General features: G+C 34.6%; 1 protein-coding gene across 1 annotated transcript; it reads left to right on the forward strand.

Annotated features, from left to right (window-relative positions):
* Window positions 1–308: 308 nt before the first annotated feature.
* On the forward strand, window positions 309–23,989 carry MYCT1 (MYC target 1). The gene is made up of 2 exons (XM_005552160.4): window positions 309–462; window positions 21,125–23,989. Exons 1-2 carry the CDS (start codon window positions 411–413, stop codon window positions 21,634–21,636), a joined length of 564 nt encoding a protein of 187 aa, XP_005552217.2. The 5' UTR covers window positions 309–410; the 3' UTR covers window positions 21,637–23,989.
* The last annotated feature ends 683 nt before the right edge of the window (window positions 23,990–24,672 follow it).

Consider the following 24,672-nt stretch of genomic DNA (forward strand, 5'->3'; position numbering starts at 1 on the left):
TCTTCCTTTCTATGTCAGTATGGGATGAGAAAACACACACACACACACACACACACACACACACACACACACACACACACACACCCCTGTTATCCTAAAAGCAGTTTTGGAGGTGGCTGAGAGGAGAGAACTTAGGAACTTAGCTGAGGAAATGATGAAAAGGACATTGTTTTGTGTCTCAGGAACCATGTGGAATTCCAAGATAAGAAAAACAGTTGCTAATTTGAGTATAAAAGCAGGAAACATGATACACTTATTTCCTTTTATGCCAACACAAGTATATGAGGGGTTGTGTAAAAATTATTTTTCTCTTGCTGTACTACAAAGACATAGAATCGAACTGCTTTTTTTCGACATACTGATTTTTCTTTCTCTTTTTTCTTCTCTTTCTTCTATTTCTTGTGGATATTATGGCTAATAACACAACAAGTTTAGGGAGTCCATGGCCAGGAAACTTTTGGGGTAAGGTATTTCTTTTACTGTTTAAAATTTAAAATTAGGATGTGAGAAATGCACCGCGTGATTTATTAAAACATTGAACATCTCTGAGACATTTTGTTTACTAAAAAGTGATTATTTAAAGTTTTCATATGTTTATTAACAGAAATTTATTTCATACTTTTATTAGCAGAAATATATTTATATATAGAAATATATAAAAATATATTTATATATAGAAATGTATTTCTCTATAGAAATATATAGAAATGTATTTCTCTATAGAAATATATAGAAATGTATTTATATGTCTTTATAGTGTTCTATGAAGATATTCAAGAAGAATTTAGGTGTTAAGTACAGATTTTGGCTGGTGTTACAAAATAAAATTAAGAAATAATGAGGATAAAAATAAAAAACATAAGGTGGAGGTAATTCCTGCTTAGAATATGGCATATAGATTGTGTGGGAAAAATTAACTTTCATTTGTTTGAAGGTTGTAGATTATATATTTTATTTTATGAAATCAAGATTTTCCGTAGAGACTATTTTCACCTATGTTGTGAATGTTATATGCTTTAATTTCCAAAGTGAATCCTAATTACATCTGTACTTAAATGAGTGAATTTAAAGTGCGATAACACAGGTAAAATAAATGAATGACTTTAGAGTATAACAAATAAAATATGGAAAAATATGAAATTTGAGAAAACTTTAGTAGAAAAGATTAAGTGGAAATAACATCACGTGTAACATTCAGTGGAAGCCTATTACGGGGGTGGGGGAAAAGAACAATACAGAAGTATTTTTTGGAGTATTTTTGTCTGAGTCCAGCCACAGCTAACAGTCCAGTGTTCCCTGATGTTGACAGTGGGACTGTACTGAGGTCAAAACTCAGTTGCTCCAGGCTTAGAGGTACAAAGAAGAAGGGCTCACATGGGAAGTTGACTGTACTCTTGGGTTCAGGGATATTTTTATATTAAAGGAGGCAATTTAAATTAAATTCAGAAAAACACCTTAATGAAGAAAATAGTATATATGAACAGATCTGTTTATATGCCCAGAACAAGTTTTTAATCCTCTCAGTGAACGACGCAGACTTTCTGCTGTGATTCAAGGCGGGGTTTTGGGAACTTTCACATAGACAGTGGGCAGTAGTGGTGACTTTTCCCAGCAATCTGTATGTCTACCATGACAGAAATCTGCATGAAAAGAATTCACTCCAGTCCTTTAACCTATGTACTTTCTTAGATGAAAAATGTGGGGACAAATATTTATTGGTTTTAAAAGATACTAAAAATTCAGCATAAGAAAAAAAAAGAACTAACTCATTCTTTTTTTCTCACCTACATTTATGTTTGCTGGAAGCCTGAAAACGAAGGATATTGGTGAGCTCCTAATAAATTTATGTAACAAAATTAAGAAGAAAATAGATTATTCTAGTACGTTGTAAAGAAAGGCTTTGGTAATAGGTTATTTTAGGTAGCTAGCACTAGACAGAAGTCTTTGAATTGTGGATGTCTGATTATATGCTTGTTAAAATATTATTTGCTGTCCTCACTTCTAGAGAAGATAAGTGCTAAATACACACTGAAAAAGACCTATAGTCTGTCTAAATCAAATTCATCATTATAAAAATGTTATCTGTATAAATTATTCAAAAGTAAAGTAGCTTTTTTTGGCAAAAATTAATATGTAGAAGTCAATCTATTTTTTTCAAGCCATTCAAAATTAAATTTCAGGTTTATTTAAAACAACAAATCATTATTCACTGACTAAAACATGGTTAATAATCATTAAAATAAACTTGATATTAATAAGAGAATGTTTAGTTGGAGTCCACCTATTGATTCTAAAAATTTAGATATTTTTAATATAGAAATCTGTGTTTAAGAGGGAATTAAAACCTATTATTTCAAAGACAAATACTAGTTTTTCCTTTCTCTTGTTATGTGACTGTAATGAAAATAATGAAAACCAGAAAGGGGAGTGTTACATTGATAAACATTAGCAAAGCGAATGGAAATACGGAGAGCAGATATAATGTTTGATGATTTTAGGAAAATATATAAAAGATTGTACTATTGTTTCTGGGGTAAAAATATAAAGTATAAAATGTGAACAAAAGTATAAACACATAAAATATGTACATTTCCTGAAATAGAAACGTCAATCTTTTAAATTTCCATTGCTTTTTTGTATCCAAACTGATGTCTATTTTGACCACTGACTCCTCAAAAATATTATTTTGAGAATCTTGTACAATGCAGTGAAATGCATTGCTATTGCTTCCCAAATCAGTCATCTGCTTGGGACATTGAATTTGGAAAATAAAGAAAAATAGCTTAGAAAAGGAAAACTTGTACATTGACCATATAAATCGCTCAGACGTAGCACTTTAAGCTACATAAAAAGTTGTTTTCTCGATAGGACTTTTCTGGTTTACTTTAATGAGCGCTAAATGATGGGATAGTAATATCGGGTTATTACCAAAAACAATAGCTTGCATTTTCATAGCTATCACCCACTAAAACTTCCTAAAGCTGTGCAAGCATTTAAGTGCAAGGGTTGGCAACAAAGTTGGCCTGAAAGTGACAACACAGATGCAGACTATCACCTTCCACTCTCTATTTTTGCTTTCTTTAATGCACTTCCTTTCTCTATAAACTTTCCCATAAAAGCTGCAGGAAACATGGCCCATTAAAATTTGCCGTGTCCTCCTCTAAGGCAATAGGAGACAAATACTGAACTCAGTTATTCTCTTAGTACTTGAGAGTCCTGTAGAAGATGTAGTTTTGGTTGTTTCACTGTCTTACTTTGCATTTTTTTCCTTATGGCTAGCGTTATGAAACGTTGGGGGAAGATACGGTTGCAGGAGTTTGCATTTATTCACTTAATTCAGTTCTCACCAAAAGTACAACGTTTGCCTCAAAAGGATTACGCTGTTGGAGGTGATTATGCATCTATACATATGCACATACAAACCTATATAGTTGTGGAATAACACAAGATGACACATGATAAAATAGCAATGGTTGATAATATGAGTTAGCACAATATGTGGCAGAAATCAGCCCTAACGCTCTCTCAGAAAAAAAAAAAAAATGAGGTGCTATCTGTTCCTAGAAAGATAAATTTCAGACAGGGAGATAATTCTAAGAAGGACATTCTAGTCATTCATTTCTTTCGCTCGTCATCTCATTCTCATTCAGTTCATTAGTTCACTCAGAAGCATTCGCTGACCGTATTAGACAATGTGTTAGGAGTCACTGACGTAAATAAGGCATTTCAAGAGGTTTGGGGAGCTCAGGAAAAATGTCATCAGCAAATATGGAGAAGTAAAAACACCCAGGCAAGTTTGTGGAGGAAAGAACAGCTTGACTAGAGAGTCTGTGTGTGGTTGTTTCAGGGACATAGTTGGTAAGGCAGGTTGGAGGCAGATTTCTGCAAGATTTTGAATGTCAGCGTAAAAGTTTGATTTAATTTAACCTGATCACTTGCAATCCAGTGATTTATAATCTCTCCATATTCCTCCCTCTGGGAATTTTCTTTAAGGTTGGAGAGGGGGTGTGGATGGGTGGAGGGGTTATATTCTGTGTATTGGAGAGAGGGGACCTTTGGTGCTTGATCAAGTTCTGGCCTCTGCTGACATCTACTGACATGTATTTCTCATCAGCTTTTGAGACATTACCCTTTCTCTGATTTTCACTGCTGAAATCTCCTACTATAAAATCTGGCTCACATGATCTGTGTAATGTTAGCTAACAGCATGGCTTTTCCTTTCTGTATATCCCTCTGGTCTACTGGCCCTTATTCAGGTACTTCTCCATCTGTCTCAATGGCACAGAACAATTTTCAATTTTGTCCCATAACCCTAGAACTGCAGGAGCCTTCCTTAGGAGGTTGGGCTACATCAGGTGCCCTTGGCCTGGATGCAGTAACACCATGTCCCCCACTCCCTACCTCACTTCCTTATCTGCCCTTTAGACACCCAGGGGTTCTCAGAGCGGCTTGCCGTCTTCCCCAGGAAGCTGAAAATGAGTACCAGTTTCTCTGGGATTCCCTAATCAATCTGTAGCTCATCACAGGGAGGGATGGAGAGTGATGCTTCACTTCTCCAAAACCCTTACAGGTCATATTCTATACAGCTCTTCTCTTTGCTTCTCCAAAGCTCCTCCTCTTTAGATGCATGGAAATGGACTCATAGGCCATGGTTTATTCTTTCCTATACTGTTTATGATCAAAAGTTATGTTCTTAAGTCCTTTAGGCTCTTAGCATTTAGAAACTGAACCAAACAAAACAACTCAAAGTGCTCTTTTCTATTTCAAAATATTCAACTATTGCAGTAAAAATGTTGACTTTCAAGCTATTATTTATTCTATATGTTTTAAAAATTATTTAGTAATTTAAATGTGAAGCATTGACTTTTCTTTCTTCTGTGCATCCTTGCTAACAGACTTAATACTCTCTAAAGTAATTGATGAGATGCAGGGTTGTGAACTGATTTGTTAGGGATCAAGTGCTGTCAAGAGCGGGGATCCCTGGCTACTAGTGGAAAATACTGTTCTTTGGCCTGTAGAAAAATACGGCTCTTAGGGGCACCCCAGCAGATGGGCATAGGATGTTCCCAAAGAAGTTGAGAGGGGAACAGGTTTATGGGCTGGGCATATGTCCCAAGAATTTCCACTATATCTCCCCCAAATTTGGAAACAAATACTATTTCACAAATTCATTTTTTCAATTTGTATTTTAAAAAGAAACGTCTATGTTGCATATTAATAGTCTATTCATTAGTTCCCTTATCTCAGTTACCTAGAAAGTTTGAAAAACATTTACAAATGCTTGTCTTTAAACTGTATCAGAATTACTTAGAATTATGAAAACTCATCTCTCACTGGACTCCATGCTCAGAGATTATGATTCAATAGATGTGAGATGGAGCCCATGAGACTGGACTTTTTAATACATCCCTGACCTCAAACTTCTGCATCTAAATTCATGAGAGAAAGTGGCCTGTAATTGTCCTTTCTCTGACAGCTTTGTCAGGTATCAGTGTTATGCAAGCCTTGTAAAACAAATTGGGACATGTTCTCTACTTTTCTATGACTTGGAAAAGTTTGTATAAGATGGCATTGTTTATTGTTTAAGTGCTTGGGAAAATTCACTATTGTAACTATATGTAGTATTTTCAGTTGGAGGGTTTCAAATGGCACATTCCATTTATTTAACAATGGTGAACTACTCAGATTTTCTTTTTTTTAAATTTAAATTTTAATTTATTTATTATACTTTAAGTTATAGGGTACATGTGCACAATGTGCAGGTTTGTTACATATGTATACATGAGCCATGTTGGTGTGCTGCACCCATTAACTCGTCATTTACATTAGGCATATCTCCTAATGCTGTCGCTCTCCCCTCCCCACTCCCCCCAACAGGACCCAGTGTGTGATGTTCCCCTTCCTGTGTCCAAGTGATCTCATTGGGATTAGTGGGATTACTTAGATTTTCTATCAATTCTGTTAGTTAAAGGAGTTTGTATTTTCCAGGAATTTGACCATTTGAATTAAATTTCAAAATATATTGCTTAAATGTTGTTTATGCCATTCTCATTAGTTTTTCAACCTTTTATTATGAAAATGTTCAAATATACGTAAACATTAGAAGAATTCTACAGTGAACACCCATATACCTTACCATCTGAATTCTATCTGTAACATTTTTATAAAAGTCATTTTCTCTTTCATCTTATTAGTCAATATATTTCAAAGTAAACTGAAGACATCAATACAGTTCCCCCAATTACTTTAGTATGCATATCATTAACAGGAATTCAATTATATTTTTACAACTCTTTTCCTTTTAAAGTCAAATTTACATACAATGAAACATATTAGGTGAATAAAAATGAAGTGTACAAATCATAACAGAACATTTGTTGAATTTTGACACACACGCTTGAGTAACCCAAAGCCCAATCAAGATACGTAATCACTAGCCCAAAAAGTTTCCAAATGCCCCCTCCCAATCTAAAGGCTTTATGACTTTAAAATTTTAGCTTTCATATTTAGGATCCATAATTGTCCACTTCAAATTAAATATTTGCATATAGTGTAGAAATTGAGGGATTGTTTTCATATTGATATCCAGCTTTTTCTGCACAATTTCTTGAAAATATTTTTTCTGTATTTTATTTTATTTTATTATTTTATTTTATCTTATTTTATTTTTGAGACAGGGTCTCACTCTGTCTGCAGGTTCAACTTCCTGGGCTCAGCCTCCCTCATAGCTGGGACTACAGGTGTATGCCACCTCAACAGGCTAATTTTTGTCTTTTTGTATTTGTAGAGACAAGGCTTTGCCATGTTGCCCAGACTGGTCTCAAACTCCTGGGCTCAAGTGATCTGCCCACCTTGGCCTCCCAAAGTGCTGGGGTTACAGGCCTGAGCCACTGTGTCCAGCCAAGACTTTCTCTATTCAAGTCCTTTGGCACCTTTGTTGAAAATCAAATGGTCATATAAGTGTAAGCCTATTGCTGAGATCTCCATTCTGTTTCATTTTCATTTGTTGACTTTTATAGTAAGTCTTGAAGTTACATAAATCTTCCAACTTTGTTCTCTTTTTATTTTTTTAAACAATTTTTATCACATAATAATTGTACATACTTATGGGGTACAGAGTGAAACATCAAAACAAGTATAGGATAATCAGTACTTCCTTCACTGCAAACATTTATTATTTCCTTGTGCTAGAACATTCAAAATATCTTCTAGCTATTTAAAACTATACAATACAAGGGCCGGGCGCGGTGGCTCAAGCCTGTAATCCCAGCACTTTGGGAGGCCGAGACGGGCGGATCACGAGGTCAGGAGATCGAGACCATCCTGGCTAACACGGTGAAACCCCGTCTCTACTAAAAATACAAAAAACTAGCCGGGCGAGGTGGCGGGTGCCTGTAGTCCCAGCTACTCAGGAGGCTGAGGCAGGAGAATGGCGTAAACCCGGGAGGCGGAGCTTGCAGTGAGCTGAGATCCGGCCACTGCACTCCAGCCTGGGAGACAGAGCAAGACTCCGTCTCAAAAAATAAATAAATAAATAAATAAAACTATACAATACATTATTAACTGTTTTTCTCTTTCAAGATTACTTTGGCTTTTCTGGACCTTTCGTATTTTCTCACTCCCAGGCTTTATTGAGGTATAATTGGCAAATAAAAACAATATATTTAAGGTATACAACATATTTTGATATACATATATGTTGTAAAATGATTACCACAATCAAGCTAATTAATACAACTATCACCTCAGGTAGTTAGCTTTATTGTGGTGGTAAGAACATCTAAGATTTACTTTTTTGGCCAATTTCAAGTATAAGAAATAATTTCGTAATAACAGACACTATGTTTTATGTTAGGGCTCCAAACTCCTGCACAACTGAAACTTTGCATTTTTTTGCTCAGCATCTCCCTTTTTTCCTCACCCCCAAATCACTGGCAATCATAGTTCTCTTCTCTGCTTTTATAACTTCATTTTTTCTGCATTCCACAAATAAGTGCAATCATGCAGTACAGATGCTCGTCCACTTATGATGGGGTTATATCCAGACAAACTCATTGTCAGTTGAGAATATCAGGTTAAAACTGTATTTACTAGAGTTAAACTACTGAACATCATAGCTTAGCATAGCCTAACTTAAATGTGCTCAAAATACTTACATTAGCCTACAGTTGAGCAAAATCATCTAACACCAAACCTATTTTATTAAAAAGTATTGAATAACTCATGTAGTTCGTTGAACACTACTGAAAATGAAAAACAAAATGGTCATATGGGTACTGGAAGTACAGTTTCTACTGAATGCATATGGCTTTTGCACCATCGTAGTCAAAAAATCCCAAATCCAACCATGGTAAGCTGGAGGCTGGCTGTATTTGTCCTTCTGTGCCTGGTTTATTTCACTTAGCATAATGTCCTCCAGGTTCATCTAGGTTGCTGAAAATGACAGGTTTTTTTTAAATGCTGAATAATAACATTCCCTTGTTATATACAGATGGTCCCTGACTTATGATAGTTCAACTTACAATTTTTTTTTTTTTTTTTTTTTTTTTGAGACGGAGTCTTGCGCTGTTGCCCAGGCTGGAGTGCAGTGGCCGGATCTCAGCTCACTGCAAGCTCGGCCTCCTGGGTTTACGCCATTCTCCTGCCTCAGCCTCCCGAGTAGCTGGGACTACAGACGCCCACCACCTCGCCCGGCTAGTTTTTTGTATTTTTTTTGTAGAGATGGGGTTTCACCGTGTTAGCCAGGATGGTCTGGATCTCCTGACCTCGTGATCCGCCCGTCTCGGCCTCCCAAAGTGCTGGGATTACAGGCTTGAGCCACCGCGCCTGACCCAACTTACAATTTTTTGACTTTATGATGATATGAAAGTGACACGCATTCAGTAGAAATTGTAATTTGAATTTTGAATTTTGATCTTTAATGTTTATTATTTTTATTTTTTATTATTATTATAAAAATTTCCCCTGCTTTGGGGCATTCCAGCCTTGGACTCATTGACTCCAGCTAATTAAGATAAAAAAATTGGTATAGAAATTATTGAAAGAACACTCAAAATTCCAGCAATGACCATTGCTAAGAATGCAAGTGTTGAAAGATCTTTGATAGTTGCGAAAATTATGCAAAGTTCCTCAGAAGTTAGTTACGATGCTATAGTCAGAGATTTTGTGAATATGGTGGAAAAAGCAAGTATTGACCCAACAAAGATTGTGAGAGCTGCTTTATCGGATGCTGCTGGTGTGCTTTCTCTGTTAACTACAGTAGAAGTTGTAGTCACAGAAATTCCTAAAGAAGAGAAGGACCCTGGAATGGGTGCAATGGATGGAATGGGAGGTGGTATGAGAGGTAGCATGTTCTAACTCCTAGGATAGTGCTTTACCTTTATTAATGAACTATGACAGGAAGCCCAAGGCAGTGTTCCTCACCAGTAACTTCAGAGAAGTCAGTCGGAGAAAATGAAGGAACGGCTGACTGATGTTTAAGAAATCACTGTAACCATCAGTTACTGGTTTAGTTGACAAAATATATAATGGTTTACTGCCATCATTGTTCATGATTACAGATAATTTATTTTGTATTTTCGAATAAAAAGACATTTGTATATTCCTGATGCTGGGTATAAGACCCATGTACCAATGTACTGCTTTCAACTTAAATCACTGAGGTATTTTTACTACTATTCTGTTAAAATAAGGATTTTGGTGCTTGCCACCACCAGATGAGAAGTTAAGCAGCCTTTCTGTGGAGAGTGAGAACAATCGTGTACAAAGTAGAGAAATATCCAATTACGTGACAACTTTTATGTAATAAAAATTTGTTTAAAGTTAAAAATTTTACCTTTTATTATTATAAAGCTGGATTTTGTTTGATGATTTTGCCTAATGTTAGGCTATTTCAAGTATTCTGTGCATATTTAAGGTAGGTTAAGCCAAGCTATGAAATTTGGTAAGTTAGGGGTATTAAATGCATTTTCAACTTATGGTATTTTCAATGTACGATGGATTTATCTAAATACAACCTCATCCTAAGTCTAAGAACATCTGAAATATAACATTCCATTATAGAAATCATATATGTGTGTGTGTGTGTGTGTGCGTGCGCATATGCATATCTATGTCACTATATTTTCTTTATCCATTCATCTGATGATGGACACTTAGATCGATTATGTATTTTGGTTATTGTGACAATGCTGCAATGAACATGGAAGTGTAGATATCTCTTAGAGATTCTGATCTCATTTCCTTTTAATGTACACCTGGAGGGATTACTGAATTCTATGGTAGTTCTATTTTTAATTTTTGAGGAACCTTCATACTATTTTCCACAATGACTGCATCAATTTACATTTTCATCAACAGTGTACAGTTTGCCTTTCTCCATATCCTCACCAACACTCATTATTTTTTGTCTTTTTGATAATAGGCATTTTGGCACATGTGAGGTGATATTCCATTGTGGCTTTGATTTGCATTTCCCTGATGAGTAGTTATGTTGAGCATTTTTTTATCTAACTGTTGGTCATTTGTGGGGCTTCTTTTGAGAGATGTCTATTCAGGTCCTTGCTCATTTTTTAAACAGATTATTTGTTTTCTTGCTTTTGTGTTGTGTGAGCTTCTTATATACTTTAGATATTAGCTTCTTATCAGATATATGGTTTGCAAATATTTTCTCTCATTCTGTAGGTGTCTCTTCTCTCTGTTGTTTCCTTTACTGTGCAGAATCTTTGTAGTTTGACACAATTCTACTTGTCTGTTTTTGCTTTTTTCCTGTGCTGTCATATGCAAAAATATAATTGCCCAGATCAATATAAAGCTTTTTCCCTATGTTGTCCCCTAGTAGTTTTTTGGGTTTCTGGTCTTAGGTTTGTATCTTTAACCCATTTTGAGTTGATTTTTCTATATGTATGAGATAAGGGTTCAATTTTATTCTTCTGCATGTGGATATACAGTTTTCCCATTACCTTTTATTGAAGAGGCAATAATTTCCCCTTTGAGCATTTTTGATATTGTTGTCAAATATCAATTGTCACAAATGCATGGATTTATTACTGGGCTTCCTCCCTATTATGTTTCATTAATCTAAATGTCTATGTAAATGCCAGTGCCATGCTGTTTTGACTATTATAGCTTTGTAGTATATTTTAAAATCAAGTGGTGTGATGCTTCCAGCTTTGTTTTTATTGTTCCTTTGTATTGTCATCATATATAACTTAGTGTCATTTGTAAAATAATACAAAAAGCCTGTTTATCGGAATTTTAGTTGATTTATTTATATAAATTTATTTATATATAAGGGCAGTTGGCATCTTAATAATATTGAGGCTTGTAATTCACAAATATAGTATATCTCTCCACTTTTTAGACCTTTAATTTCTTTCAGTAGTATTTCAATATTTGTGGTGCAGATATATTACATACATTTTGTGAAAAAAGATTCCTAGGTATGTTATGCTAATGATGCTATTGTAATGGTGTAATTACACTTTCCAGTAGTTTGCTGCTAGTATATAAACATATTTTTATATATAAATCTTAAATTCTGCAATCTTGCTTAATATAATTTGTAGTTGTATTTTAGAATACATAAGATTTTCAATATAAAAAACAATCTAATAGCTGGGTGCATTGGTGTGTGCCTGTAGTCTCAGTTACTTGGAGACTAAGTTGGGAGGGTCATTTGAGCAAAAAACTTTGATACCAGCCTGGGTGACATAGTAAGTCCCTGCCTCTAAAATCTCTTAAAAACTAAATCAATCAATCAAGCTAATAGATTTATTTATATCCTGTCCCAATTCTTTATAATTATTACATATTAAATCTATATAAACTATATATTCCATATGAAAATATTTTAATTTTTGCTCTAACTAGAAAAATGAATTTTAAAGAAATTGAGGGAAAGAATCTTCTATATTTACTCTGATACTATTTATGATGGTCTCAATTTCTTCTTAAAGATCCCAGTTTTCAGTTTCCCCAGACTAAGGATTTTCTTCAGCACATGTTTTAGTGTAGGTGTGCTGGTGATTAGTTTGAATTCTGTTTCACCTGAAAGAGTATTTATTTCACTATTATACTTAAGGGATACTTTTGCTGGATATAAAATTCTGAGTTGACAGCTTTTTATTAAAATCACTTTAAAATATCATTGTGTTTTATTAAAAGCAAGTAGTTATTCAATAATTGTCTTTTATGAATGTAGTGTTATTATTATTATTTGTAATTTGGCTGTGTTCAAGTTTGTTTTGTTAACCTTTGATCTTCAGCTGTTTGACTATGATGTGCATAGTTCTTTATATATATTCTGCTTGATGTTACTGAGACTCATGATTTGTAGATTAATTTGTTTCACTAATTTTGAAAAATTTCAGCCTCATTTATTCAAAATTTTTTTAGCTCCACTCACCCTTTCCTCTATTTTGGGGATTATAATTGCACATCTGTTAAATATTTTTATACGGTTCTACAAGTCCTAGAGGCTTGCTTTTTCCCCCCAGTATTTTTCTCCATTTTTCAAATTGGATAAGTTCTATTAATACACCTTTAAGTTGGCTGATTCTTTTCTCTCTCACTTTAATTTCACTGTTAAGCTCATCATATAAATTTTTTTCAGTTCTCAATTTTTTTTAGTTTTAGAATATCCATTTTGTTATTTCTTATAGTTTCCATCTCTTTGCTGAAATTTCCTATCATTTTATTCATTGTGAGTGTTTTACTTGAAATCATTGAACATGGACATATGAGTTGCTTAAAAATTTTTGTCTGCTAATTATATCTGGGTCATCTTAAAGTTTGTTTTTGTTGACTTTTTTTTCTCTTAAGAATGGGTCACATTTTCCTGTTTCTTCATGTGCCAAGTAATTTCATATTGTATCTTGAACATTTTGAATGGATTCTGCTGTATTACTCTGAAGAGTGTTGTGATGTATGTTTTTCCCCCTAGTTTATTTTCACAGGCAAATAACTCTGTGGAACTACAACTACGGAAACCTGTAAAGCCTGTCCCTTGGGCAGCAGCTTAAATATTACTTTATTTTATTTTATTTTTCTCTAGTGCTGTTTGGAATATGTCCCGTATATGTGTGATTCAGGAGTCAACCAAAGATATGTGAAATGTTTATAAGTAAAATTTGGGGATTCTCCTCTCTGGCTTTCTCTTCTCCAGGATTTCCTTCTCACATTCTTAGCAGCTCTTATTTCCATAATCTCTGTCCTTTGTTTCTTAAGATCAGAAACAGTGCAGGTTTTCAATGATCACTACCTGTCCCAGATTGGAAGTTGCCCTCAGGTTAAAAGGTTTGAAAAGTGGAGCTTGACTAATACTTGGTGTTCTTTTCTTCCAGGTGTCAATTCCTCTCTAGTAGCTGCAAGCATTTGGTCATTCTTAAGGCCCTTAGGTAGAACTTTTTTTTGTGTGTGTTGTTTTCAATGTTTATAGTCATTATTACTTGAAAGGGTCAGTTCATAAAAGCTGATTTGGAATCCTAGCTTGATGTTTTTATTGCCTGTATAATCTGTTCTAATGTTTCTTACTCTTGATATTGGTGATTTTCTCTTCTTCTCTCAGTCTCTTTCTCTTGCTCCTGCCTGCTCTTTTCCTGTTTCTCTTTCTCTCCTCTTTCCATCCTTGTCATTCCAATTAGTATTTTATTAATTTTTGTTAGATTTTTTCGTATCTGTCTTTGATAATCTCCATTTTTTCTTTTTTCTTTTTTTTTGCCTGTTTCATTAAGTTCTGCTTTCTCTTATTTACTGTATGCTACTTTACTTATGTGTCAGCTAGTGATCCTTTGTTAGCTTCTTAATGTGGAAACCAAAATAACTGATTTTTTTAGGCTTTCTTATTTTAAAATATATACCTATAAAGCTATAAATTTTCTTATGAATGTGGCTTTAGGCACATCTCACATGTTTTGATATTTCACAATTTTATCAGAATTCAGTTAAAATATTTTATAATTTTCATTAGATATTTTATTATCTATAAGATCCTCAATCTCTGCTGAAAATTTTTTCTTGTTAATTTTTTAAACATATTAATCAACAGTTATTTTAATATTTTGTCTGATAATTCAAATATCTTCATAACTTACAGATATTTTTCAATTTTGTATTTGTTCTCTTAGTTTTTGTTTACTTTGTCTTGCCTCTTAGGATGACTTGTAATTTATTACTAGGTATATATAAATTTATTTAAATATATAACTTTCTATTTTATTTATATGTAAAACTTGCCTTCTGACAGTTAGTTAGGGAAAGATCACCTCAGTCCAACTTGGGATTGATCTATATTTTTATCTTTGTGAGGTCTGGTCTTTTACCTGTTTACCATTAATCTTAGGGAGTAGATCCTAGGGCACCTGATTCCAGAGTCTGGGATGTTTCCTAGGGTCCAATTTCCTTGGCAGCCCCTGAACACCAACTTATGTTTTCTAAGCTTACTGATAGTGCACAGCATTCTACTCAGATATTTTTGTTTCTCTTTACAGATTATTGTGGAGAGAGATTTTCTTTTCTCCTGGAATTTGCTCCTTCGATTTAATGGTTTGGATAAGTCTCTGATGGCTTCAAACACATTTAAGAAAATATTTTATTCTCTATTGTATGCTTGCTCTCAGTGGCTTGATACATGTTAGTCTATCATATACAGAAAGCGGTGTGCTACCTTGATCCTTTTGAATTTACCCTCTCCTCTAGCAATACTGTTAACTAATTATATTCAGAATATGGCTTGTGCTTTATGCTTTTGATCAAAACTACTTTCAAGTCTCCAAGGCTTTTGTTTATTTGACCACTACCATTCACAAAAAGGCATCTACAATTTATTTTTTCCATGAAGCTTTTTAAAGCATTCCAGATATATGTTATCCTCCTATCTTTCAAATATAACGACATTTCCAGCTCATAATGCTTATGCATCTCATTCACATTTTCTTAAAGAGTATAAATTAATGAATTTAGTTTCCATTAACCAGAAAGGAAAAAAGAAAAACAAGAGTTCCATTTAGGCTTCAGAGGTGGGACAGGGTGTCATTTTAGGTAGAGCAGCCAGGGTAGGCCTCAATGAGAAAGTTACATACGAGCAACAGACCTGAAATTAACCATACAGATAGCTGAGGAAATAATTTTAGGAGTAGATTACAACCAGTGATGGGCCCTAAGTCAGGAGCCAGCCCATCTGATTTACTTAGGGAATAGTGAGGAGGGAAGTGCAGACAGAGCGAGTGACCCAGAGGAAGAGTAGAGAAGATGGGCTCAGATAATTGGGAGCCTGTCAAGTAGGGACTTTTAGGACATTCTTAGGCATTTGTTTTTCCTCTGGGAAAAGTGGAGGATTTAGAACAGAAGAGTGATATGATTTGACTTACATTTTAAAATGTTCTCTGACTACTGTATTGAGCATATTTTTGGGGTGTGAGGATATGGCAAGGACAGAAGCAGGAAGACCATAGTCCATGTCACAGATGTGGGAATGTGGCCACTTGGATCAGTGAAGTCACAGACTGGGTAGTGAGAAATTGAATTCTGGATTTTTTGTTTGTTTGTTTGTGAAAACAGACCCAATAAGATGTTCTGGCAGATGAGATACAATGGAAAATACTCCTTGGCTGTTTACATTATTATAATCAATCAAATTTCTAGGCTCTAAATACTACTGTCTCTAAAAATCCTTCTTGTCAAAAGTCATTCTATTTCCTGAACCATTCTCCTGTACACTCTACAATACGAAGGACTTCATGGCCTGCTTTGGTGAACGTTGAACTTACCATTCTTACAACTGCAAAGGGTTTCTGAATGTTTTAAACAAGGTTTCATTCTGCTGTCACTGATCAAATCACTTTCAGAGTTGGAATGATTCAACTCAAGCCACTAGATGGTGACCTCTACTAAATTTTAATACCAGTGGAAGGCATTTGAAGTATTGATTATATTTACTAAAAATCATACTCAATATTACAATATTAAAACTGAAAGACACGAACGTGGCTGTTATTACTAGGCCAAGAAGGGTCAAATGACTTGAGTAAATTACACAACTATTAGCAGTGTTCATTGAGGGCTTGTTATGTGCCATCTACTTGCTAGTTTTGTAGGTACATATTACAAATTAGGATGACATATATTTAATTTATATGGCATACCTTACCAATGTTAGAGTTTTTTCCTTCTGCTTTCAAAAGGAAAGTTACATTTTTAAAAGTAACCATTTGGTCTTATAAGTTGCATTATATTGCAATTATAAGAAGAAAGATTATGGCTCATTTTTCTTCTCCTAAGATTGTTGAGAAGTAAGAAGGCAAATCATTTTTTAAAAAGCAATATCTGTGCCAATGTCTTTTTTTTTCAGTTATATTTTCTTCTACACCAGGTTTTAAAAAGGCTCCCAAAATACATTGTTAAAAGTCTGCCAGAATGGAATTACATATATGAAAATTTAAAGCTGTATCACCAGTAGATGCTGCTTTCATCACACAGTTTCTAAATTCTAGTGTGGACAGGTCAGAAAAATCATTAACTATAATTAAATGAAAAAAAAAGTGTATGAAAGACGACTGCTGTTGTTTGACTCAGCATCTCTTTCTCATTGCCTTTCTTCATTTCTACATTTGCCTTTGCTGTTTGGACTTAAGGGAGCTTAAGAAGTTAGATAAGCATTTTACCACATATCTCAGGAAGTCTTAGAAATTCTTCTGTCAGCAGTATTATTTGTATGTGTTTTAATATTCTGCAAGGTATAAGAATTAGTGCAATGATTTCTGATACGGTTTGGCTCTGTCCCCACCCAAATCTCATTTTGAATTCCCACATGTTGTGGGAGGGACCCAGTGGGAGGTAATTGAATCATTGGGGCAGGAATTTCTTGTGCTGTTCTCGTGATAGTAAGTAAGTCTCACGAGATCTGATGGTTATTATAAGGGGGAGTTTTCCTGCACAAGCTCTCTCTGTCTGCTGCCATCCCCGCAAGGTGTGGCTTGCTCCTGCTTGCCTTCCACCGTGATTGTGAGGCCTCCCCAGCCATGTGGAAATGTAAGTCCAATTGAACCACTTTCTTTTGTAAATTGCCCAGTCTCAGGTATGTCTTTATCAGCAGCATGAAAACAGACTAATACAATTTCTAATGTGTGTATTTTACTGACTTTGTGGATTAAAAAGTTATTTTCATGATACGTGAACTCTACTGAGCAAAAATTAAATCCATATCAAAAGAAATTTTTTTGTAATTTTTATAATTTCTGTTGCACCTCCATCTTATCCTACTTTATATTCATTCAAAATTTAAATAGCCTATTATTGTGTGTATATGTTATTCTTATGATTCTCATGTACATTTTAAATTCATTTTTTAATCCTTTTTGGATATCTATATAACCCAGTATTTGATGATATTTTAAGTCATTTCCCCAAATTTTGGGCATAGACAATAGGTTTACAGTATCAAATCAAAGTATTACCAAGCCACAGAGAATGATCATTTTAAATAGGTTTGTTGTCAAATTCCTTTTATGGAAATATTGTTACAGTTTTAGTGCCACAAAAATAATCTTTTTACTCCCCAAACTGAAACTTGTCATTTAAGAAGATTGTGATGGTTCAATATATTCTATAATAACTTGTCCATTAGAGTTTGGATATTATCTTAGTTTTCTTACATCAGAACAATAATATATTTTGGAAATAAAACAGTCATCTGAAATTTAAATGTATTTCTTACTCCATCTATTTTTGTTGTTTTTGCTAATTGCTGTATTTTTGCTAATTGCTGTTTTGCTCAATCGCTGTATTTTATTTAATTTATTTATTTTTTACTTTTTGTAGAGACAGATCCCATTATGTCGCCCAGGCTGGTCTGGGCTCAAGCGATCCTCTCACCTCGGCCACCCAAAGTGCTGGGATTACAGGCATAAGCCACTGCGCCTGGCCTGAATCACAATAATAGACAAGAAATTATTTTTCATTGATTTCATTGATTTAAATAGTTTCTATTTTTTTCTTGAATCTAAAGTTTGCTATTATTCCACTATAAATAACGTTTATATTTGGAATATCTGATTTATTAGAAGATGAGAATCTCAAAGGGCATACCCAGAGACCATGTATAAGGACTCTTGTAAACTTTAAATGCTTTCATTGACTAACTTAATATATTTTCTCCTTTCAGATTCTGGTTTTAACTTCATTTTGCTGAAATCAAGGAAATATCTCTTTCTAAATTTTATCTATTATGCCTGCTTATATACTGAGATAGTCAGACTCTAGCAGTGGTTACGTACATTTACACACAATAGCAAGGACATATACTTTGTACATTTGAGTATTTGTCTTCTCATTTATATCACACACGAGTGTAACTAATAGTTCCCTAACCAGTGATACTTGTCAATCAGTTATTACAGTAAATCAAGTGTTAGTTCTACCACATAAACCTTAGCTTCCGTTTCAATATCTATAAAATGAGGAATTTATGTCCAACACATTTTTGATTTTGTTTTAGCTGAAACTCCATTTTTGTGCGTCCACAGCTAAACTTGTTGATATTTAAAAGTCTCCACTAAAGGCTATTGATTCATGGAAATATATCTGTAGAACCCACAATATTATTTAACCACCATTCTCTCAAGTATTTCTGTTCATAACAGGTTACAAGATACTCTGGTATTGAATCAACAAATTTTTATGAACTTTGTATTGCTTATTTTCATTTTAGATTAATATTTTCTTACCTTACACTTAGAAAATAAATAAACAATTTAGCTATTAATTAAGACGCTTTGGTCTCACATCCTCACTTGACCTTCACCAGATGTGGGACTATGGGCTTGCTACTTACCTCTCAGTAGCCACAACTATTAAATGGGAATAACACTAGCATTTCCTTTATTGGGATGTTTGAGGATTAAGTGATATAACACACTAAAAAATGTGCCTGGGACCTTTGCCTAAAGCCGTTGTTTCAGAGAATGTCGATATAACTATTTGTACAGATAACTGTGAAAGTAGGACACAATAAATATAGCTTTTCCACAAGAGATAAATGTGACAATATACAGTATAAGGACACTGAACTATATCCTAAAATTAGACAGCAGTGATTATTCCTTTGTAGTTATTAACGTTAGTTTGTTTTGTTATTTCTGCATTCTAGGTAGTCTATATATTATCACAGATTACAACAATATGCTAAAAAGAACCTTGGCAATCATAAAATCTAACTCCTTCATATATATGTGTGTATATATATGTGTGTGTATATATATATATACACACACACACGTATATAATGAAATCAGTGGGTCTAAACAAATTCCCTAAAAATCACAAAACATATTACGAACAGAGCTGAGTTTGGAACCCTGTATCAGAGAACTTTTGCCATGTAACTATCCACCCCCAAACATAGTCGCTTAAAATAATAATAATTTGCTTAGCTCACAATCCTGTGGATTGGTAATTTGAGATGAAGTCAGCTTGGTGGATTTTCTGTTGGTCTTTGCTCATGTGTCACAATCATTTGGTGAGTTGACTAGCATTTGAATTATATAGGATGATGCCATTCATATGTCCAGGTTAGCAGGCTCTTGGCTAGGGCTGTAGGGGTTTCTGGGCCATGTGTCTCTCATCATCTGGCAGGCTAGTCTGACCTTATTTATATGCTGACAATGGCAGGGGTCCCAAGAGCAGGAAGGGTGGAAGCTGAGCCTCTTGCAGCTTAGGCTTGAACTTGTATAGCTTCAATTCCATTGCATCCTACTCATCAAAGCCAGTCATGAAGCCCGCAAGATTCAAGGGGTAGAGAAATAGACTATCTCTTGATGCGAAGAACAGCAAAACTTCTGTGGCTATTTTCTCCCCCTCTTCCCCAGTCTCACAACACCCATCAGCTAATTTTCAGGCTATGGCTCTCTCAATACAGAATACCTAGATAAGCAATTAGATATGATAGCTTACCTTTCCACTTAGCAGCAATTCATTTTTGTCTAGGAAATGTCAGAGTCTTTATTGAAGATGTGATACTTGAAGTAGAGCTTGAAGAATGGGTTTTCCAGACAGAAGATTAAAAAATTGAATTCAGATATAAGGAAAAATATGTGGAAAATCACAGAGTTTTAGAGAGAATGACAGGCTTTGGTACAGTGAGAAACCAACATGACTTGTGGATTACATCATGGTGGGGAAATATGGGGGACCAAGAGGCTGGAGGAGTCTTCTAATATCCAGAGTTTTTCTATACAAAGTGGTGTGGCAAGAGGAGACTGAGTTACCCATTTTCATTTGAGAATATGTATTTAGTTTACAAGAGACAATAAGGTAGCATTTCCATTAGGAAAAGGCATTTTTCTCCCCAGAAAGGGAAATCTGAACAAATTACAAGTTCTATGAATTAGAGAATACTGGTGTGTAGCAGAGACTCTATGGAGGTTCGGGCTACAGGAATTTCATCATCCCAAGGGCATAATAGAAGCATGAGCTGGAACCTGGGAAACAAGAAAGAGCCCAGTAGTCTGCACAGGTCAAGTCATCAAAGAGTCAGAGATATAGGTGACTGTCTGGGAGTTCAGGAAATATGACATAAATCAGTCAGCTGGCCAGATGGTTCTATTCCAGCACTTCCTATCTCAGACAGAGCAAAGGAAGTGAGGCATCATGAAGACTGCAGGTGGCAGAAATCAATGTGATTGATGAAAGCAGACAGAGGAAAAGGCAACGTTAAAGTGTTGACAAAATTCTTTATCAATCCAGCACATTAGTTACTACCATAACTCAAAAGGAAATCAACTTTGGGCTACATTTGCAACTCTATAAAAAATGTATGAGCTAAATGCCATAAATTAATGACATCAAGTAAGACTACTTTTATCTTTTATTTCTTAAAGATGATAAAACAGCTTAAGTGACCTGGAATGCCACAGCTGAAAGTGTTATTTTGTATCTTTCTGCTTGAATGAATGGAAGCATTATCAGCTTTCATTTGTTCATATCCACCTAACACCGTCTTCTATTTTCCTGATTCAAAGTATGTTTAAATTAATCAGTATTCTATGAATTACAGCATATATGCTGACCCTTGTTTTTGGTTGAAAACCTATTTAAAAATGGATTTAGTAATTTACTTTCTTTGTTTCAGAGGACCTTATCATGTCCTTCACCGTATCCATGGCAATCGGGCTGGTACTTGGAGGATTTATTTGGGCTGTGTTCATTTGTCTGTCTCGAAGAAGAAGAGCCAGTGCTCCCATCTCACAGTGGAATTCAAGCAGGAGATCTAGGTCTTCTTACTCCCATGGCCTCAACAGAACTGGATTTTACCGCCACAGTGGTTGTGAACGTCGCAGCAACCTCAGCCTGGCCAGTCTCACTTTCCAGCGACAAGCTTCCCTGGAACAAGCAAATTCCTTTCCAAGAAAATCAAGTTTCAGAGCTTCTACTTTCCATCCCTTTCTGCAATGTCCACCACTTCCTGTGGAAACTGAGAGTCAGCTGGTGACTCTCCCTTCTTCCAGTATCTCTCCCACCATCAGCACTTCCCACAGTCTGAGCCGTCCTGATTACTGGTCCAGTAACAGTCTTCGAGTGGGCCTTTCAACACCGCCCCCACCTGCCTATGAGTCCATCATCAAGGCGTTCCCAGATTCCTGAGTAGGGTGCTTTTGGTTTTTGTTTCTTTCTTGTCTTGTCTTTTATTGAAAGGAAATCATAAATAGGCTAAACAGAATTTTGAGGGCATGGCCCAAATAACTAACGAGTTCCAAGTTGAAGCATGGTTGTGCGAGTTGGACATTACAATGTAAAACATATTTTCTTGGAGCACATGTTTTCCCTTTTGTTTCAAAAAATGTAATATTTTCTCCCAAGGGTTTTATATTTATGTATTTTGTATTCAATGTGAGGCTTATTAAAAACAGTGATTCTAATGTAAGAATCCACTGAGATGCATTATATATATTTTAATTAAAATTAAAACTTTAGATATTTGTGGATTACAATCCTCATTTACTTCCAATGTGACTAGAAAGAGAAAAAAAAATCAGTGTCACTTTAAAGAGAAATCTTCTAAGGAATTCGGATATTACTTTCTTTAGAATGAGAAGTGAATTATATTGACATTTTACAATCTTGGATTTCTTTTTTTTTTTTTTTTCTTTTGAGACGGGGTCTTGGTCTGTTGCTCAGGCTGGATTTGCTGTGGCATGATCAGGACTCACTGCAGCCTCTATCTCCCCGGCTCAAGTAATCCTCCCATCTTAGTGCCCAAGTAGCTGGGACTACAGGGGTGCACTACCATGCCCAGCTAAATTTGCTTGAATTTTAGTAAAGATGAAGTCTCACTATGTTGCCCAGGCTGGTCTCAAACTCCTAAACTCAAATGATTCTCCTGCCTCGGCCTCCCACATTGCTGGAATTATAGGCATGAGCCACCATGTCTGGCCAATCTTGGATTTTTAATGGAATATGTGGGCACGAAATGACAGAACATAGGACATTCTAAAGTTCCTTGATTTTACTCATTATGAAAAGTGTGGGACTCAAGCATAGGAAACTGAACTCTTTTGGTGTCGTTGGATGTTTCATTTTTGACACTAATTTTTTCTGGACAAATTTTTATGTGTTTTTCCCAAGAATAGTTATCTAATTTCTTGACGCAAAATCCTTGGATTTACTAACATGATGATTTACCTTTTCTTCACCGTTGTCATTACGTTGTTAGAAAAGCAACAGGAAAAAACCCAATTCATTTGGCCTAAAAACAAGCCTCAAGTTTAAAACCAAGCTCACATTTTTCTTAAGGGAAAAATTTTATTTCTTAAACTTACATCTAGCAACTTGGAAAGCACTTTCTCTGGGGATCTTCTTTTGTAACTTTACAGACAAATAAGTATGAGTCACTGCGGAGAGAGTTTGTTATTGAAATAGATGTTACCCATGAAGAATTCTCCTTCCTGGATTGACTCTTAATCATCAGGCATCATCCCTTGTTTGCTTCTCTACGAATCTCAATTCCAACTTCTCTGCAGAGTCTTTGTACAGTGATTAAGCCATGCCAGATGGTCTTTGGTGCACACAGTTATTTAAGAACCCACTTCCACAGGTGGCTGCCCTTGTAAGGAAGGATGCATCCCTAAATGTGGGCACCAGAGAGCTCCAGTGGGCAGATGTCTGTGGCTGCCCTTCTCATTTAAGGACATGAGTTAACTGGAGTATTACTCAAAAAGCCTGTGGTTCATTTCCAGTATTGTGAATATTTAGTTTATGTGGCCGTTTCTTTGTTTCTTTGAACACTGGGATTTTCAGTGAAAAAGTGCTCTCTTTTTCATTTCCTATTGCAGTGGTCACAGCTAATAGTGTCTGAACATGGTTCAAGAATAAGAGATTCCATGTAGCATTTTCTTTATTATTTTCATTTCGCTTACATTACCCATCATTCCTCAAGGACAATTATTCTCAATAATGCTTATAGAAAATGTTCTCTAATTAAACATGCCAGAAAGAAAGAGTGAGGGAAAGAGGGAACAGGAAGAAAACGGAAGAAAGAAAAGAAAAAGGGAAAAAGACTAACAAGATAACCAATTTGTTATAAGTTGGTTTTCAACAAAGAAATTTAGCAGCCAAGTAAGATTTCAAGAGAATATTAACTTGGTATCAAGGCTACTTTTTTTTTTTTTTTTTTTTTTAACTTACATGTCATCCTTAATGTCTAACATGAAAAATCAACAGAATATGATTTTTATCAAGAATTTATGTTGGGAGTAAAAACTGCTTTATATCTTCCAAATTAGGAAGAGAAGACCAGAAATCCTCTGGGGCATTTAACCATCTGGCAGAATTGTTGCTGCACCCTTATCCCAGTTATAAGACAGTCAAAATGACTATTTCCTAAATATTGTGAGTGTATGAAATGTGAAATTAAAGCAAAAACTGGAGACTTTTAATGTTGTATTTCTTTAATTTGAAATGTTTTGTGGATTATGAAATAAAAATAAATTGATGTCAAGTTTTATTCAAAATTCATTTATGAAATAAAGCCAACACTGTTCTAAAAAGCAAGGAGTCAAGAAATTATAAAATTCAGATTAAATCAGGAAAACACATTAGATGAAAAATTATACTGCAGAATTTGAGCTTATTAAAAGTTATTGAATAAGAAAAGTCTCCTTTTTACTTTAGTATTTAAACCTCATCTAGACTATTTGTAAATGAATGGACTGAGACACAAATCCTTTTTCATACACAAATGTATAATGGAGAAAGGTTAATGTCACAAATAAATTTTACAAGATTTTTAAAATTAATGCAGATGGAAGAATTAGTAAATTATTTATTTAAAACATGAACTTAGATTCTTATTTCATTAGCTAAATATATAATTACAGAATTATTTAATTAATGTTTTTAGAGAATAAGCATTTTAAATAATGGCTATCTTAAAAATAGAGGAAATTTGAAATATTTCAAATAAATATTTAGCAAATCTATGAAATAGAAAAGGGGCACTTTTTAAGAGCCAAAGGGATGAAATAAATTACAAAGAAAAATATTAGCAGTTTTGATTATTTAAAAAATTTTAAAATTCTGTTCATTAAAAGATAAATGTATCCAAGTCTAAAAACAAGCAAGAACAGAAAAAAGAAGAAAGAAGTTAAGTTCATATAAATATGGCAAAAATGGCCAATAGCT

Source organism: Macaca fascicularis, chromosome 4, assembly GCF_037993035.2.
Source record: "Macaca fascicularis isolate 582-1 chromosome 4, T2T-MFA8v1.1".
Taxonomy (NCBI): domain Eukaryota; kingdom Metazoa; phylum Chordata; class Mammalia; order Primates; family Cercopithecidae; genus Macaca; species Macaca fascicularis.

Bases quoted from the DNA above. Each gene is read 5' to 3' on its own strand.
- MYCT1 (XM_005552160.4), top strand. From the start codon at position 411: ATGGCTAATAACACAACAAGTTTAGGGAGTCCATGGCCAGGAAACTTT. The intron at 463-21,124 runs GTAAGGTATTTC...TCTTTGTTTCAG, and splicing joins ATGGCCAGGAAACTTTTGGG to AGGACCTTATCATGTCCTTC.